Source organism: Monodon monoceros, unplaced genomic scaffold, assembly GCF_005190385.1.
Source record: "Monodon monoceros isolate NGI ecotype Baffin Bay Population unplaced genomic scaffold, NGI_Narwhal_1 Super_Scaffold_18, whole genome shotgun sequence".
NCBI lineage: Eukaryota > Metazoa > Chordata > Mammalia > Artiodactyla > Monodontidae > Monodon > Monodon monoceros.
This window is the reverse complement of record NW_021703774.1, coordinates 70,782,704-70,801,912: the sequence shown is the minus strand read 5'-3', so window position 1 is coordinate 70,801,912 and position 19,209 is coordinate 70,782,704. Positions and strand designations below refer to the sequence as shown.

At 37.8% G+C, this 19,209-nt stretch overlaps 1 protein-coding gene across 1 annotated transcript in view; it reads right to left on the bottom strand.

Annotated features, from left to right (window-relative positions):
* NUP210L (nucleoporin 210 like) overlaps window positions 1–18,911 on the bottom strand; it is a 75,402-nt gene extending 56,491 nt beyond the window's left edge. Inside the window, exons 1-8 of the mRNA XM_029229098.1 lie at window positions 18,872–18,911; window positions 17,906–17,999; window positions 17,201–17,351; window positions 15,243–15,375; window positions 14,182–14,340; window positions 9,557–9,625; window positions 8,837–8,943; window positions 8,040–8,180 (exon numbers count right to left, since the gene is read on the bottom strand). Of these exons, the coding sequence (XP_029084931.1) occupies window positions 8,040–8,180; window positions 8,837–8,943; window positions 9,557–9,625; window positions 14,182–14,340; window positions 15,243–15,375; window positions 17,201–17,351; window positions 17,906–17,999; window positions 18,872–18,896 (879 nt within the window). The 5' untranslated portion in view covers window positions 18,897–18,911. The remainder of the gene's footprint in view (window positions 1–8,039; window positions 8,181–8,836; window positions 8,944–9,556; window positions 9,626–14,181; window positions 14,341–15,242; window positions 15,376–17,200; window positions 17,352–17,905; window positions 18,000–18,871) is intronic.
* Between the last annotated feature and the right edge of the window lie 298 nt (window positions 18,912–19,209).

Here is a 19,209-nt window from a genome sequence, read left to right as displayed (position 1 = left end):
GACTAGAAAAGAAAAACTATATTGATCACCTCAGTAGAGGCAGAAGAGCACTGACAAAATTCAGCACCAATTCATGATGAAAATTCTCAATAAACTAGGAATAGAAAGGGACTTCTTCAACCTAAGGATGAGCATCTACACAAAATCTATAGTCAACATCATACTCAATGGTGAAAGGGTGAATGCTTTCCACTTAAGGTCAGGAATAAGGCAAACATGTCTACTCTTAACAGTTCTATTCAGTATTGTAGCAGAGGTCCTAGCCAGTGCAGTGAGGCAAGAAAAAGAACTAAAAGGCATATTTATTGGAATGAAAAGGGTTAACTGTCTTTATTCACATATAACATAACTGTATATATAGGAATTCCTAAGGAATCTACAAAAAATTACTAGAATCAGTGAATTCAGCAAGCTTTCAAGATTCAAGGTAACATACAAAAAACCACTGTATTTCTATATACTAGCATGATCAAGTAAAAGGAGAAAATTTACAAATACATATATAGCTTAAAAACATAAAACAGGGACAAATTTAATAAAATATCTTCAAGACCTGTATGATGAAAACTATAAGACATTGCTGAAAGAAAATTTTAAAGTCCTAAATAAGTTGAAAAAATATCACGTTCATAAATCCTAATAAAAAATACCAGCAGGTGGGAGATGTCTGCAAAAGTGTCAAAGTAGGGAACTCCAAGAACCTGTCCCTCCATAGAAATGCAAAAAAAAAAAAAAAAGAAAAAAAAAGTCAGAATTAACTTTGGAAAATACTCAAAAATACTCAAAGGTTTACAGCAACCAAATGTATGCCGAATCAAGAAAAAGGTGACTTTTTATTCATATATATTTTTTTAAATTAATTAATTATTTATTTATTTTTGGCTGAGTTGGGTCTCCGTTGCTGCACGCAGGCTTTCTCTAGTTGCAGGGAGCAGGGGCTACTCTTCACTGCAGTGCGCGGGCTTCTCATTATGGTGGCTTCTCTTGTTGTAGAGCACGGGCTCTAGGTGTGTGGGCTTCAGTAGTTGCGGCACATGGGCTCAGTAGCTGTGGCTCGTGGGCTCCAGAGCTCAGGCTCAGTAGCTGTGGCACATGGGCTTAGTTGCTCTGCGGCATGTGGGATCTTCCCGGACCAGGGCTCAAACCCATGTCCCTTGCATTAGCAGGCAGATTCTTAACCACAGCACCACCAGGGAAGCCCCAAGAAAAAGGTGACTTAAGGCATTAAAGAAATTATTTGTCAAACCACTGCCTACAAGCTAAAGGAATTGAAATTTTATACTACAGATGACAAATAACACAATCTTCAACAAATAGTTTAGAAAACTCACTAAACATACAAGCAACTACAACCCACATCAAGCAATAACAACACACCCTGAGGAAAGGGAAGAATGTGATTTCCAAAGTTACCACATTATACAGTTGACCTTTGAACAATGTGGGGTTTAGGAGTGCCAACCCTCTGTGCAGTCAAAATCCATGTATAATTTTACAGTCAGCCCTCCATATCCATGGTATCATATTTGCAGACCAACCATGGATTATGTTGTATTGTAGTATGTATTAAAAGTGAAAAAATGTATAAGTGGAACTGTGCAATTCAAACCTATGTTGTTCAAGGGTCCACTGTAATATCAAAATGTTAGCTTTTCAACAACAAAAAAATTATAAGGTATGCAAAGAAACAAGAAAATACGGCCCATTCATAGAAAAAAAAGAAATTAACACAATCGGTCTCTGAGGAAACACAGATATTGGACTTACTAAACAAAGATTTTAAATTGAAGAGCTAAAGGAAACAATGGACATCACTCCAGAAGAATGATGTTTCACCAAATAGAGAATATCGATGAAGAGATAGAAATTATAAAAAAGGAATCAAACAGATATTCTGAAGCTAAAAGTACAATAACTGAATTGAAAACTTCACTAGAAGACCTTCACAGCAGATTTGAGCTGGCAGAAGAAAGAATCAGCAAACTTGAAGAGAGGTCCATTGAAGTTATTCAGAGTAGCAAAAAGAAAAAATAATGAAGAAAAATAACCAAGCCTTAAAGACCAGTGGAGCACATCAAGTAAATCAATATATACAAAACAGGAGTCCCAGAAGTAGGGAAAGAAAGGTGCAGAAAGAATATTTGAAGAAATAATGATGAAAGTGTCTCAAATTTGGGCTTCCCTGGTGGCGCAGTGGTTGAGAGTCTGCCTGCTAATGCAGGGGACACGGGTTCGAGCCCTGGTCTGGGAAGATCCCACATGCCGCGGAGCAACTGGGCCCGTGAGCCACAACTACTGAGCCTGTGCGTCTGGAGCCTGTGCTCCGCAACAAGAGAGGCCACGACAGTGAGAGGCCCGCACACCACGATGAAGAGTGGCCCCCGCTTGCCACAACCAGAGAAAGCCCTTGCATAGAAACGAAGACCCAACTCAGCCAAAAATAAAAAATAAATTAAAAGAAGGCTCAACATTAAAAAAAAAAGTCTCAAATTTGATAAAAGACATGAACCTACAAAAATCAATTAAACACAAAAGAAGTCAGTAATAGAAGAAATTACCAAAAAAAGTCACATAGAAACAAATACCAAAATAGCAGAAGTCTTTCCTTATCAGTAACTATTTTAAATGTAAATAAATTAAACTCTCCAATTAAAAGGCAGAGATTGACAGAATGGATAAAGAAGAACATGATCCAATTATATGCTATCTATAAGAGATTCATGTTAGATTCATGAATGAAAGTGAAAGAAGGGAAAAATATATTCCATGCAAATAATTACCAAAAGAGAGTTGGGGGAGCAGTCTATATTAATGTCAAACAAAATAGATTTTAAAAAATTGTTACAAGAGACAAATGTCATTATAAATTGATAAAAGGGTCAATTCATCAAGACGATATAACAATTATAAACATATACCTACCTAACAAAGGAGCCCCCCCCCCAAAATGAAGCAAAAATGGACAAAACTGAAGGGAGAAACAGACAGTTTTACAATAGTTGAATTTTAATACCTCAGTTTCAATAATGGATAGAACAACCAGAACAAAAGATCAATATGGAAATGGAGGACTTGGCCAACACTATACACCAACTAGACCTAGCAGACATATACAGAATAGTCCACCCCAAAACAACAAAATGCTCATTCTTCTCAAGTGCAAGTGGAACGTTCTCCAGGATAGGCCATGTGTTAAGCCACAAAACAAGTCTCAATAAATTTAAAAACACTGAAATCATATGAAGTATCTTCTTCAACCAAAATGGACTAAAACTAGAATTCACATGGGGAAAACTAGACAATTCACAAATATGTGGAAATTAAACAACCCTCTAAACAACCAGTGGGTCAAAGCAGAAATCATAAGGAACATTAGGAAATTCTGAGATGAAGGAAAACAAAAATACAACATGCCAAAACTTACAGGATGCAGTGAAAGCAATGCTCAGAGGAAAACTTATAGTTGTAAACATGTGTATTAAAAAAGAAGACAGAGTCCCCTGGAGGTCCAGTAGTTAGGACTTGGTGCTTTCACTGCCGTGGCCCGGGTTCAATCCCTGGTCGGGGAACTAAGATCCTGTAAGCTGGGCACAGTGTGACCAAAAAAAGAAGAAAAATCTCAAATCAATAATCTGACTGTATAGCTAAAGGAACTAGAAAAGGAAGAGCAAACTAAACGTAAAACTAGCACAAGGAAGGACATAATAAAGATTTTTTTTTTAGAGCAGTGATTTAAAAAACTGAGAGTAGAAAATCAGTACACAAAATCAACAAAACCAAAATTTGGTTGTTCAAAACGATCAACAAAATTGAGTTTAGCTAGAGTGACTAAGAAAAAAAAGAGAGAATACTCAAATTACTAAAATCAGAAATGAAAGTGGGGACATTACTACCAACTTTACAGAAATAAAAAGGATTCTAAGAGAATACTATGAACAATTGTCCACCAACAAATTAGACAACCTAGATCAAATGGACAAATTCCTAGAAGCACATCAATTAAAAAAACTGACCCAGGGCTTCCCTGGTGGCACAGTGGTTTAGAGTCCGCCTGCCGATGCAGGGGACACAGGTTCGTGCCCCGGTCCGGGAAGATCCCACATGCCGCGGAGCGGCTAGGCCCGTGAGCCGTGGCCACTGAGCCTGCGCGTCCGGAGCCTGTGCTCCGCAGCGGGAGAGGCCACAGCAGTGAGAGGCCCGCGTACCAAAAAAAAACAATAAAAAACTGACCCAGTAGAAGTAGAAAATTTGACCAGACCTATAGCAAGCAAAGAGATTGAATCGGCAATCAAAAATTTTCCAGCAAAGAAAAGCCCAGACCTAGATGGCTTCGGTTGTAAATTTTCTTTCTTTCTTTTTTTTTTTTTTGCGGTACGCAGGCCTCTCACTGTTGTGGCCTCTCCCGTTGCGGAGCACAGGCTCCGGACACGCAGGCTCAGCGGCCATGGCTCACGGGACCAGCCGCTCCGCAGCATGTGGGATCTTCCTGGACCGGGGCACGAACCCGTGTCCCCTGCATCGGCAGGAGGTTTCTCAACCACTACGCCACCAGGGAAGCCCCGGTTGTAAAGTTTCACAAACATTTAAAGAAGAATTAACAACAATGCTTCTCAAACCTTTAAAAAAAAGAAAAAAGAAGAACAAGATGATGAAGAAAAAAAGAAAAAGGAGGGAACTCTTCCTAACTCATTCTAAGAGGCCAGCATTTGCCCTGATACCAAAATCAAAGACATCACAAAAAAAGAAAACTACAGACCAGTATACTTTAAGAATATAAATACAAAACTCCTGAAGAAAACAATGGCAAACCAAATCCAGCAGCATGTTAACAGGATTGTACACCATGACCAAGTGGGATTTTTCCCAGGAATTCAAAAGCAGTATGATATATAAACGTCAGTCAATGTAATATACCAACTAATAGGATGAAAGAAAAAAATATGCTTAAAGACATTTGAGAAAAATCCAACGCCCTTTCACAGTAAAAACACTCAACAACCAGGAGTGGGAAAGAACTTCTTCGATATGATAAAGGCCACATATGAAAACTCCACAGCTAACATCATACTCAATGGTGAAAGAATGACAGTTTTTGCCCTAAGATCAAGAACAAGACAAGGATGCCCACTATTGCCACTTTTATTCAATATTGTAGTATAAGTTCTAGCCAGAGAAATTAGGCAGGAAAATGAAATAAAAGGTATCAAAATGGGAAAGGGAGGAGCAAAATCATCACTATTTGCAGGTGATATGATCTTATATATGAAAGATCCTATAGAATCCAGGAAAAATACTAGAGCTAATAAATTAATTTAGCAAAGTTGCAGCATAGCAGATCAACACATAAATATCAGTTGTACTTCTATACATTAGCAATAAACAAACTAGAAAGGCAAATTAAGAAAAAAATTCATTACAATATCATCAAAAAAGAATAAACTACTTAGGAATAAATTCAACCAAGGAGGTGTAGGACTTGTACACTGAAGACTACAAAATATTGCTTAAATAAATTAAAGACAATCTGAATAAATGGAAAGACATCCCATGTTCACGTATTGGAAGACCTAATATTGTTAAGATTGCAACACTCTCAAAAGTGATCTACAGGGCTTCCCTGGTGGCACAGTGGTTGAGAATCCACCTGCCAATGCAGGGGACACGGGTTTGATCCCTGGTCCGGGAAGATCCCACATGCCGCAGGGCAACTAAGCCTGTGTGCCACAACTACTGAGCCTGTGCTCTAGAGCCCAAGAGCCACAACTACTGAGCCTATGTGCCACAAGTATTGAAGCCCGCGTGCCTAGAGCCCGTGCTGTGCAACAAGAGAAGCCACCGCAATGAGAAGCTCACGCACCTCAACGAAGAGTAGCCCCCGCTCACTACAACTAGAGAGAAAAGCCCACGTGCAAAAACGAAGACCCAACACAGCCATAAATAAATAAATAAATAAAGGAGTAAGGGTGAGCTCAGATTTTAAAACATAACATTTTTTAAAAGCAGGATTGGTGGGATTGAAGAATAATTGTAGAATAGAGTCAAACTGCCAGAAATACCATAACAATGGATTTTAAAAATCACTGTGTATTAAATATTGTTAAAAAACTGGATATATTTTAATACTGAATATAGATCTATACCTGACCATAACTAATCCAAACACCATTCATTCATTTAACAAATACTTATTTGTATCAACTGTATGTTTAGTCACTCAGATGTTAGGGCAACAGCTGTGAATACAGTAGGCATAATCTTTGCCCTCAAAGTTTATAATCTGATGAAAGAAGCAAATAATAACAATAAACTACGATGAATATTTTGATCTGAGAAGTTCAGGGAGCTCTAAGAACATATGAAAGGTGAAAACATGCCTGAGGAACCAACGTTAAGCTAGCCCTGTGCATTGAGTAGGGAGAAAGGGCTGTAGTCAAAAGGAATTATATTTGTTTATAAAAAATGAAAATAAAATAGAAGCAAAAAGAGACATTTTTTAGAAACTGAAAGTTCAGTATGGCTGAAACATAAGAGAGGAAGCGTGACAAGACCTGAGGTTGGAGAAGTTGTCAGGGGCCAATCATATAGAGTCACAAACTCAAATGCCTACAGGTATCAGGTAGATATTATAAACAGGTTTATTAAGCTGAATATAAAATAACAGGGAATGGCAGGAAACACAGCAGGCTGAAAAGTATAGTCTAAATGTTGTAGCCACTATCTCTTCCAGCTAATCACTGTCAGATTTTCATATAATCTAGAGAATCAGAAACTTGGATTTTATTTGAAATTTCCCAATTAAAAAGAAACTTACACACCTAAATAAAAAACAAGATTACAAACCAAGATAGTCTGCAGGCCACCAGATTGTGATCTCTGTCATCGAGGGTCCTATAAAACTACATTAAGAAGTTTAAACTTTACTGTAAAATCAATGGGAAGCCACCAAAGGAATTTAAATAGTAAATACATAATAATTTTTGTAGTTTTTGGAATATCATTCTAGCCACGGACAATATTGGAGGTCGGAATATCAGTTTAGAAGCTACTGTGAAAGTCTAGGTGAAAGACCGCAATGTCTTCTTCACCTAGTAAGAAATGGGTTTGAGAGACATTTAGAAGAACTGACATGGCATTCAATAATGTACTGAATGTAGAAGGTGAAGGAGAAGGCAGAGTCAAGGGTGACTCTTGGGATTTTGTCTTAAACAGCTGGGCAAAAGGATCACTGGAGAAAAAGTAGGTTTGGGAGAGGGAAACAAATTTGACAGACATTTAAAAATCAGATACTTACACATTTTAGACGCATTAGAAACAGATTCATTCCTTATCCCTTTACCTCGTAACTCCATTTCTGTTATTATACCATAAGAAAATTAACCAAAAGGAATAAAAATTATACGAAGGTACACAGTTATGCCATTTACAAAGTAAAAAAACTGTTAAAAATGCAAAAGTTCAAAGTTGGTGGCATGGTTGAACAATTGGCATATTAACCCTTTGGATTTTTAGAATAGAAAGTACTCCTATGTGGACCTGATGACACAAGGAAACGTGCATATGAAATAATATATATATATATATATTTTTTTTTTTTTTTTTTTTTTGCGGTACGCGGGCCTCTCACTGTTGTGGCCTCTCTTGCTGCGGAGCACAGGCTCCGGACACGCAGGCTCAGCGGCCATGGCTCACGGGACCAGCCGCTCCGCAGCATGTGGGATCTTCCTGGACCGGGGCACGAACCCGTGTCCCCTGCATCGGCAGGCAGACTCTCAACCACTGCGCCACCACGGAAGCCCTGAAATAATTTTTAAAGGACCCTCAAATGACATACATACACAATGACCACAAATGCAGATATATGCATTAACAGAAATTGTAACAGAAAATTTGTAGAGGTATAAACTACTAAGTGTACTGTTTATTAGTTTATTTTGTGAAAGATAAAGGTGGGATATGCCATATATGTGCTTGCAAATCAACAAGTCAGGCAAGTCTCGTCAGTGTTCTCAGGATTCAAAGACCATCCTTTTAATTCCTACCTGGTAAATGATGGAAGTCAGGGATGCATTTATCATGACCACACCATGTTTCAGGGCTTTCACTACATTGTAAGATCCATTCACAGTAGTCAGCTGCTCTTCAAAATACTCTCTTGGGAATTGGTACATAATCCTGAGATTCTGAAAATCAGCCCAAAATCAACACAAACCTGAAGATGTGCTTTTTCCCTAAAGCCATCTTAATCCCAAAGCATTAAAAAAAAAAGTGTGGTTATGCATTCTGGGGGTTAAAGAAACAAAAACAAAATCTTTGCTCTCCCTCACCAAATTCTAAGTTGGAAAGATGTCATTTTAAAATGGTACTAGTTTTTGAAAGATCCATTAATGGCAAGTAATCAAAAATAGGAAGAGTCGAAGCTTATATAAATTTTAGTGTAATCTGTGCTATTCCATAAATTGACAGTTCTCAGCGGAAAAAAAAAAGGACACTGGAGAGTGACTACAACACTTCACATTTAATGGTCACACTATTACTCTCACCACTATAAAACTCTGGTGACCATCTCTGAAATGAAGTTGTAAAATGAGGATCCCCTCCAAAGTGTTATCATTGGTGTCAACTTCATCTCTCTTCTATAATTCTAACCAGATTATATCTTTTACTTCTGGTTTAGCATTCCTCAAGGATAGAACTATTTAATAATAATAAAGTAGTAACTTGCATTTTCAAAGGTAAAATCTGGAAGCAAAAGAAAAAAAGTCTTCCTAGCCAAAAAGATTTCCCACTCAAGGAGTTATCCTTAAAGGGGCTAGAAAAATACAAAAGAGAGACTCACATCTGAAATATAGACTTTTGTGCTGCTTTTATCAAATATTTCTACTGTAATAACATACACCTGCCCCACCTCTAGACTCCAACGGTCTCCAGGTTGGACTGTGAAACCTGTACACAAATCAAGAAACAAAAATATTAGAAGAGGCCAACATTTTTCTACAATGAATTTAAAAATACAAACTTTAAAAAAGCCATTTAAAGAGCAAAACTCAATAATAGATGGAGATGGTTTCCAAAGTAGATCCTTTAGTTGCCTCTATAAAATTGTATAATAATTTGGGGTTCCAAAGATCCTGGCTTAACTTAGCTCATCTCAGGTATAAAGGAAACACTCTCACTTATATCTGTATACAAATGCCACTCCACCCCCAAACCCACAATTTTGCTCATTTCTGATATGTCAGGCAAGATTTCAGCTGATTTCAGTCAGATTCATTGTTTCATATGGCTTAAGGACACTAGGTTTCTTTTTTCCTTGTATAAAGTCTCTTTTTCTAACCCAACGTTGTATTACATAGAGCTTCATGTTTTATAACAATGTCTCAAGATGCTTTACTCTTGCAGATAGCATTTAACCGAAACAATGTGAGAAAACATGTCAAGTAAGGTTGAATTTGAAATTAGTTAAGTCTCAAAATGAAGCACTCTAGTCTTTAATGCACTCATTTCAGCGAAATACTTTAAGCTATTCAGCTTTCTGAAAATTATTATCTAAAAATACCTAGAAATCCAGGCTCTACAACATATATGGTGCAACTTGGGAGTCCAGACAAAGATCGCATATGGACATCTTAATTTTTGCTTAAGGAAATTTTATGAGCTAGTTGGGTGAAAAGAGAAATATGAGTTATCAAAAATAAATAAATAAGCCCACAAATGAAAGCAAATAAAAGTTCTATCTTTTATTATCCACTGGAAAGCAAAACTTAAATGTGTATATTCTGAGAAAAATCTGAGGGCTCAGCAATCACAGGAATCAGGTATTATTGAATTTCAAATATGAGGAAGATGAAATGAGAGAAAAAAGATCATGCTCCATGTTTTTAATATTCATTTAGCTGTGGAACTCTTTCCTCCTGCAAAATTCTTACATAGGAGCCCATTATGGAAAGCAGGACAAAGTGGCATTGCCCTGGCTAAAGAAATGGTCAGTGGTGGATGGAGAGGGAGGGAGAGGCATGACTTGCCATCCAGCCCAGCAACTTGCCTTGGGCTCTGCAGACAGTTTTAAAAATCACTAGTTGATTTTCTCTTATCTGTGGCAATCCTTTAATACCAAAATGTTTTCTCTTTGCCACCAAAGATACTTCTAGGTCACACATCATACTACCCATTATTCCCTTTCGTTAAATTTTAGCAGGGGACTTCCCTGGTGGTCCAGTGGTTAAGAATCCACCTTCCAATTCAGGGGACTCGGGTTCGAGCCCTGGTCGGGGAACTAAGATCCCACATGCCGCGGGGCAACTAAGCCTAGGTCGCCGCAACTACTGAGCCCATGCGCTCTGGAGCCCCTCCGCTGCAACAAAGAGCCCGCCCTCCACAACTAAGACCCGACGTAGCCAAAGAAGTAAATATTTTTAAAAAATTTTAGCAGAAATAAAAATTTATTCTGTTAGCCTATACACAATCTAATTAGTAACATATTTTCCTCTCAAAAATATACTACATCCAAAAGCTAAGAAGAAATTATTTCTGCTCTGAGAAATATACTTCTGAAACGACTTAATGGAAAACACTCATTATTTCAAAGTACACTAATTTAGAAGTTCTATTAATTCAGTCATGCACTAGGCTATAGTTTAGCACTACATTATCTATAGTGATAATGAAAGCAAAATATTTAATCTATTTCAGGGATCAAACTTTTAAAGCTGTCCCAGTACTCCAAATGAGTTACTAATATACATACAATTGATATGATAATTAAAATTACTTTTTATCTATTCATTAGAGCAAATCTTTTAAACACTGTAGGCAACTCTGTGCCAATCTAGGTTTGGTTTTGATTACGTACTGTATTCATAAAATATAAAAGCTAGAAGGAATTCAGGAGTACATCATTCCTTTCGCTTTTACAGACAAGGAAACGGATCTCGATAGGTCTCTACACCAGTTCATTCCTCCATTATCAGAATAAGATATCTTCCTTTCACCTGATCCTTCCATCTGTTCTGAATCTCATTTTCTCTTGCCCCTCAGAAATCTTACTCCATCAGCTGGCCTTCTTTTCTTCCATATCTCTGCCATCTCTCTGTTTAACTTATAGACATATTCAAGTTTCTCTTAACTTAAAAAAGTTCTCATGCCTTTTTCAAAGTTCTACCTTTTTGCCTCCTTTTTAAAGCCAAGCTGTTTTTATTGAAAAAGTGATCCAAGACTTACTGGTTACTACAGTCTTTCAGTCTTTATCTTAGTCTTTATCTCTGCCTATTTCACCTGAGGAACATTCTCTTTGTAAATTCCTCACTTGGTTATCATGAAACCTCTCTCCTGGTTTTCCTACTACTTTTTTTTTTTTTAAGATTTTTTTGATGTGGAACATTTTTAAACTCTTTATTGAATTTGTTACAATATTGCTTCTGTTTTATGTTTTGGATTTTTGTCTGCGAGGCACGTGGGATCTTAGCTCCCCGACCAGGGATAGAACCCATACCCCCTGCACTGGAAGGTGAAGTCTTAACCACTGGACCGCCAGAGAAATCCCTCCTACTACTTTTTATATTTTATTTATTTATTTGGTTGTGCTGGGTCTTAGTTGTGGCAGGCGGCTCATTAGTTGTGGCATGCAAACTCTTACTTGCAGCATGCATGTGGGATCTAATTCCCTGACCAGAGATCGAACCTGGGCCCCCTGCAGTGGGAGCATGGAGTCATATCCACTGTGCCACTAGGGAAGTCCCCTTCCTACTACTTTTTTTGTTGTTGTTAATTTTTGTTTTTAATTTTTATTTTTGGCTGCGCTGGGTCTTTGTTGTTGCACGTGGGCTTTTCTCTAGTTGTGGTGAGCAGGGGCTACTCTTCGTTGTGGTGCACGGGCTTCTCATTGCAGTGGCTTCTCTCGTTGTGGAGCATGGGCTCTAGGTGTGTGGGCTTCAGTAGTTGCAGCACACGGGCTCAGTAGTTGCGGCATGTGAGCTCCAGAGCATGCGGGCTTCAGTAGTTGTGGCTTGCGGGCTCAGCAGTTGTGGCTCTCAGGCTCTAGAGCACAGGCTCAGTTGGTCCGTGGCATGTGGGATCTTCCGGGACCAGGGCTCCAACCTGTGTCCCCTGCATTGGCAGGCAGATTCTTAACCACTGCGCCACCAGGGAAGTCCCCTCCTACTACTTTTTAAACATTCTTTCTGGGCCTCCTTAAAGTCCCTCCTCTTCCATATGAACCTTACAAGCTAGTATTCCACAGTTCTGTCTTCAGATCTCTTCTCCTCTCACTCTGTATATTCTCCCTAGGTGATTTTGTCTACAACAACAGCTTCAACTATCACCTGGCTATAAACTGATAACTTTCAAATATCTGTCTTCATCTTGAATCTTTCTCCTCCAGATGCATTTCTGCTTGGATGTCTATCCCACAGATACTTCAAGTTAACATGTGAAAAACTAAACTAGTTTCCTTTTCCCTTAAACCTGCTCCTTCTTTTATATTACCCATCTCTATGAACAACGGTACCACCAGCCACCCTAAGGCAGGTGCTGGAACAAACTATGAATAGTCACCATCCATGTCAAGAGATAAATGTAGTATATTTTAATAGTTACTACTTTGAAATAAATAACGATATGAACTGAGAATATGAAAAAAAAATCATGGTAAGTCTGCCTGGGGAATTCAGGGTAGTGCCTGACACACAGCTGGGGCTCAGTAGATATCAAATGTCTTAGTTTACTTTGTAGGTACTATTGTATTTGTTCACAAATGTCCTAGGCACCTTAAAATGACTAGAGAAGAAACAACTTTGAACCAAACCTCTCCTGAGTGTTTTAGACAAATAATGTAATCAGCTAATTAACAAATACTATTCTACAAGAAATACTGTACCTTTCAAGACTGATAGGTTCTTACTCAGAGTTAAGCCTACTAAGCCCTACATAATTACTCCCTCTCGTACTCTATTACCTCTTCTACTACTTTCCCCTTATTCTCTGCACTCAGCAGCAGTGTCTTCCTTGCTCTTCTGTAAACATGCCAAACACGCTTCTGCTTCAGAACCTTTGCAAATGCTATTTCCTCTTCCTGGAGCTCTTTCACCCAGATATCTGTATGGTTCATTGCTCTGATGTGGCTTTATCAGAGAGGATTTCCCTAACTACCCTGAGTAAAATAGTCTGTATGCTTAGCACTTAGAGCAATGTTGAACATATAGTAGAAATATAATAGATATTTGCTGAATAAATTAAGTTATTTGAGATTCAAAGATTCAAAAATAGGAAATATTTCAATATCAAACACTGAGAATTTTATGAATTTCCTGAAAATTTCAGTTTTCTGAGAATTTTAATCTTTATACTGTTTTGTTTTCATTGACTATAGTAGAGCTCTATGTATCTCTCTTTGTTCAATCTTACAGAGCAGGTTTAGTGAATTTTTAAAAATTTTATTTATTTATTTATTTTTGGCTGCACTGGGTCTTCATTGCTGCACGTGGGCTTTCTATAGTTGTGTCGAGCGGGGGCTGCTTTTTGTTGCGGTGCGCGGGCTTCTCATTGCGGTGGCTTCTCTTGCTGTGGAGCACGGGCTTTAGGCACGCGGGCTTCAGTAGTTGTGGCACACGGGCTCAGTAGTTGTGGCTTGCGGGCTCTAGAGAGCAGGCTCAGTAGATGTGGCGCCCAGGCTTAGTTGCTCCACGGCATGTGGGATCTTCCTGGACCAGGGCTCAAACCTGTGTCCCCTGCATTGGCAGGCGGATTCTTAACCACTGCGCCACCAGGGAAGCCCAAGTTCAGTGAATTTTAAAAAATTACTCTCAATTTAACAAATATTAATTAAGCAGCCACTTCAGACAATACCATCTTTTCTCAATTATTCATGTGAAAATAGGAAAGAACAAATTAAATAACATTTACACAATTTCCTCCAAACTGTTTTCCCCAGTCTCCTATTTATAATTTGATTGAGGTTGCACATAAGCTCTGAAGTCAACAGATTCCAAGTTCCAACTACTCTTCTGTACCTACCCTTTGTTAGAAATTATGACAAAAATAATTTATAGTGCTTTGTTAAAAATAGAACCTATAGAAAATAAATGTAGTAGTATTATAATCATGCTTAACTAATTATTTTACCAAGGAACATGTATAGCATGCTCAAGGAAATATAGATTGGCAGAGAAAACTTGAGCAAAAGGATACTTTTATGGATAAAGACAAGGTTAGCATGGCCCAGTTGGACAGCAGTCACCATGGCTGTTTTCTCATCCAGTAAAGCCACTTTCCCAGGAAGAGACATATTACATGAAACTCTGTGGTTTTGCAATTCCAGTGTATAATGTTCCAGGGGAAATTTCACCTCTGTAAGACATGAAAGATACATAAATGTAACCAGGGCAGCCATTCCAACGGACAATGGTGTATTGTTGGATTATAAGAGGAAGCAGGTCTAAATAAGAGTACAATCTGCTTTTAATTTCCCTCACTACGATGAATTTCTACATGTAGCCATTTTGAGGAGAATACTATATGAGTTTATTGTTGGTATTGCTTATATTCTTAAAACTCAGTGAACTGAGAGTAGGAGGAGGGATCCTCACTAAAGTAAGTAAAGGACTAATGTTAATGGAGCAAATGCACACTTTATAAATTCAGTGGGATTTTGGGGGTCAATAGAGTATTAAGTTTTTTAGTTAATGAACTGAGTTTCTCAATAAGCACCTTTCGCAAAGATCATTCAAGTCCCTTCTGGTAAAGTTTCTTCACTTGCCCTCTAAAAGCTAGTAAACTTTTGGTTGTTGTTTTAATAGACAATTCACATGTCTATGGGCACTGAAGCTAAGCAGCATTAGCCTGTTTAAGACATGGAGACTATCTCTGCTCAGTATTAGCTCAAGTACAGCAATTAAGGGATATAGCTGATCTTTGAACAATGCAGGGGTTAGAGGAACTGACACCACCCCCCACTCCCTGATCACCATGCAGTTGAAAATCCGCATATTAGTCAACCCTCCGTAACCCCAGTTCTGCACTCATGCACTCAGCCAACCACGCATCGTGTAGTACTGTAGTATTTATTGAAGAAAATCCGTGTATAAGTGGACCTGCACAATTCAAACCCATGTTGTTCAAGGGTAAACTGTACTTTATCACAAAATCTAAAGACAGAAAGAAGTATTTTGCATACATAATGTGGAGTTGCTTCTCTTGTCAGCAGAAAGGATTTGGGAAATGTTAGTCTTAGGAAAAGATAAGATATTTACCTGTCATTCTTCCCTGAACCATTTTTGCAACTCGATATTTAATATATGCTCCTACTAAGAGATAAATATCATGGGATGGTATAAGAAATATATTCTCCAAAACAAGCAGACGTATCAATGCTGCTGCCACTTTCTAAAGGAAGAAGGAAAAAAACACAAAGTTTCCATAGGCAAAATCCTCAAGGTCATCTTCCTCATTAAAGTTTACTTTTAATAAGTTTCTTCTAAAATATTTTATCAAGATTTAAAAAATGCTTTCTTAATCACAGATCATAATTTCAGTTAGCCTTAAAAAGTGATCATGGGACTTCCCTGGTGGCACAGTAGTTAAGAATCTGCCTGCCAATGCAGGGGACATGGGTTCGAGCCGTGGTCTGGGAAGATGCCACATACTGTGGAGTAACTAAACCTGTGTGCCACAACTACTGAGTCTGTGCTCTAGAGCCCACGAGCCACAACTACTGAAGCCCTCGCACCTAGAGCCTGCGCACCTAGAGCCTGTGCTCTGCAACAAGAGAAGCCACCGCGATGAGAAGCCCGAGCACTGCAAGGAAGAGTAGCCCCCGCTTGCAGCAACTAGAGAAAGCCCGTGCGCAGCAACAAAGACCAAACACAGCCAGAAACAAATAAATTAATTAATTTTTAAAAAGTGATCATGTCAGCTCGGTGCTTTGTGACCACCTAGAGGGGTGGGATAGGGAGGATGGGAGGGAGGGAGACGCAAGAGGGAAGAGATATTGGAACATATGTATATGCATAACTGATTCACTATGTTATAAAGCAGAAACTAACACACCATTGTAAAGCAATTATACTCCAATAAGGATGTTTAAAAAAAGTGATCATGAATATTAATACTATATTAACTTTCTAAATCACTCAAACAAAGAATAGAAAATGACAAGCTTTCTAAAGGAGAAGAGTAGGTAAATAAAAAGGCACTACGCTAAAATGGAAAAAGGTAAGACTTAACGGTATGCCATGGAAACTCTTTTTGGTTTTTTTTTGCGGTACGCGGGCCTCTCACTGTTGTGGCCTCTCCCATTGCGGAGCGCAGGCACAGCGGCCATGGCTCACGGACCCAGCCGCTCCATGGCATGTGGGATCTTCCCGGACCAGGGCACAAACCCATGTCCCCTGCATCGGCAGGCGGACTCTCAACCACTGCGCCAGCAGGGAAGCCCCATGGAAACTCTTTTAACCAACTTCCAGTGAACTGAATTAGATTAAGTTACTCTATATCCCTTGTTGAACGTATTGATTCTTGTGAAGGCTTACCCAATACAAGGTTAATAGGCTGCTCTCTAGATGTCCACACACCTTCCTGCCACTTGAATTAAACGCTTACCAAAATGACATTTGTTTTTCCCAACCCTGTTTATGTCAGTTGCACTTTTAATTATAATTACATTAAAAAACAATTATATGAAAAGAGTTGTTTCTATAAAAATTTAAATGTTTTGAAAAGAAGTTAAAGGTAAGCTGCTAAAATGTACTGCTATCAAATTAGGTGTAGGTGAGAAATGTAAAAGACTGGGGGAAAATCCTTGAAAAATATAGAATCCTGCATTCAAATTGTTTCACAAATGTGTAATTTTTCACTTGACCATAAAATAAAATGAAAAATGAAAAAAAAAGAAACTAGAAGCTGTAATTTATGCAAGAACCAGTACGTATATTTCTAACCAGTGAACTCACAGCCAAAGTTCTTGGACCTACACTTCAAAGGATTGGTGAATAAAATGCAGTTACATGTTTTAAGAGAAAATGTCAGTTGTAATTGGGTAATAACATGTTTAAGGAAGACAAGTTTGTAAAAAATGTTTATCCATTTCAAATGACTTTTTCAATTGGCCCAAATCATATCAGGTTAGAAGGCTTCTACTAAGAAAAACTTAAAAACTATATATTCCATAGGCAAGACTATTAAATGAAAGTTTATAGCACAAACATTTTACCTTATAGAATGGTTCAGAAATTCGAACTTTTACAACAGCAGCACCAGTTCTAATCCCAGACACCAAAATCATATCTCCTTGTTTCTCTTCCTTTTCTATCTCAGCTATATACACAGGGGGAGAATATTCTGCTTCAGAGTATTTCAAAATCCTAAAGAGATAAAATAAGGATTGTTTCTAGTAAATTAATGAGTCTTCTTCCAAAAGGCTCTGAGAGACTTTAAACATAATCTCTTCAATGTCTATATAGTGTCAAAAGTTTTAAATTTCCACCTGGACTAGATAGAAGAAAAGTACTTAATATGCTTCTGGCTAAAACTGTTGTAGGACTAAAACTTGCATTGTCTGAGAGCTATTACTTGGTACTGAAGACAAAACTTCATACTATTATCCACTCACTGTATTTCGGCATGCATAGATAGCTTGAACAATAAAACTGGCAGAAGATACACCTGACAAATAATTGTACAGTCCTGAGCTCATAAACTCCTCTGCAGTGGCTCAAATTAAACTATCATAAAGGTACCTAAATCCATGCCATAGGTCATTCTACCAAAGACATTTCCCCCTGATAAATTTATTTGTTCCAAAAAGTTCCAGATAGAAAGATTATCAAAGCCCACACAAATGATTGCTGTTCAATGTGGTACCCAAAGGCAGATGTCTCCTTCAAAGTGAGATGGTTATGTTTGATTTCAAGGTTACCTAATTTTGCTAGACAGTTCTTCTCTTGCTGATTCATTATCCTGGGCAATGCTCCACTCAAACGTCATCCCTGCCAAACTACTAAAAGTATTTCCTGTAGGGCAAGCCAAAAGCAGACAAGACAGAATCACATATTCAAAAATATTCAGGTATCTTTAACAAGAAAGGGAAACCTAACTAGAAAATTACTTTTAGGCTTCTTTCATTAACAAATAGAAGCACTATCATTAATGAATTAAAACACAAATACCAGGAAGACCCCTACACGAACAATGTAAGTACTGTTGTCGTATAAGCCTTCTAAAAGTGAAAAGGACTCTGATTAAATTCTGGTTGACAAAATTATGGCACTCTTTCTGTTCCTTTCGACATAAAGGCCACCTTATAGTCTACCTCAGGGTTGACAGGTATCTCTAAATCCTGATCCCTTCAATAAAAATTTTTATATAAACTAGAGTTGAATATTTCTAATACCTTAATTTTTCAGATTTAAAAAAATCACTCTTTACTAGTTTACAAAGAAGCAATGCATTTAAATGTTCTTTTTTTTTTACATATTACATTAATATAGTATATTAAAAGCACGTAAAATCAGTCTCAAGAAAGATAAGCTTAAAATTATAAAACTTTTTCACAGGTTTACATTTAATTTTCCTGGCCTATGGAAGGTAGACCGATCAAAACAGAGCTAAAAATAAATTCCGAAAAATGTTCTTAATTGTTGATCTAGGGACCATTAAAACTCAGTGGCAGAATCTGGATTTTAATTAGGAAATTTTAATGAAAGTATGTAGCTAATACATCAAACCATACTCAGAATTATTAATTCCTCATGTACATGAACTTCATATGAGAAAATAAATATTATTTCCAATCTACTTTTATCTCTCAAATTGCTGTTTCCAAATGCTAAACACAAAGGTGTTTATTCTATTTAATTTTGTTGAATCCTTTGACATTCTTTACCTTCAGCATCCAATGCCCTCACCATCAGTTCCAGTGGTGAATCATCTACATAGAGTTCCCGGGTTCGAGATATAATTTCAATGCTGTCTATCACATCAACCTTAACATCACAGCGCAGTTCATGGTCAGTCACTACAATGAACCCCAAAACTGAGAATTTAGTTCAACAGGTCATGAATCTTTTAAATGTCTCATACACTCAGGAGCTTATTCTAAATACTAAGAAAAAGAAAGGTTGTAACAGTTCCTTTCAACCTGTGGAAGAAAACAGCATAGCAACAAAATATAAAGGCATTTGTTTACAAAAAGAGACACTAGACTAGTGATTCCCAAATACT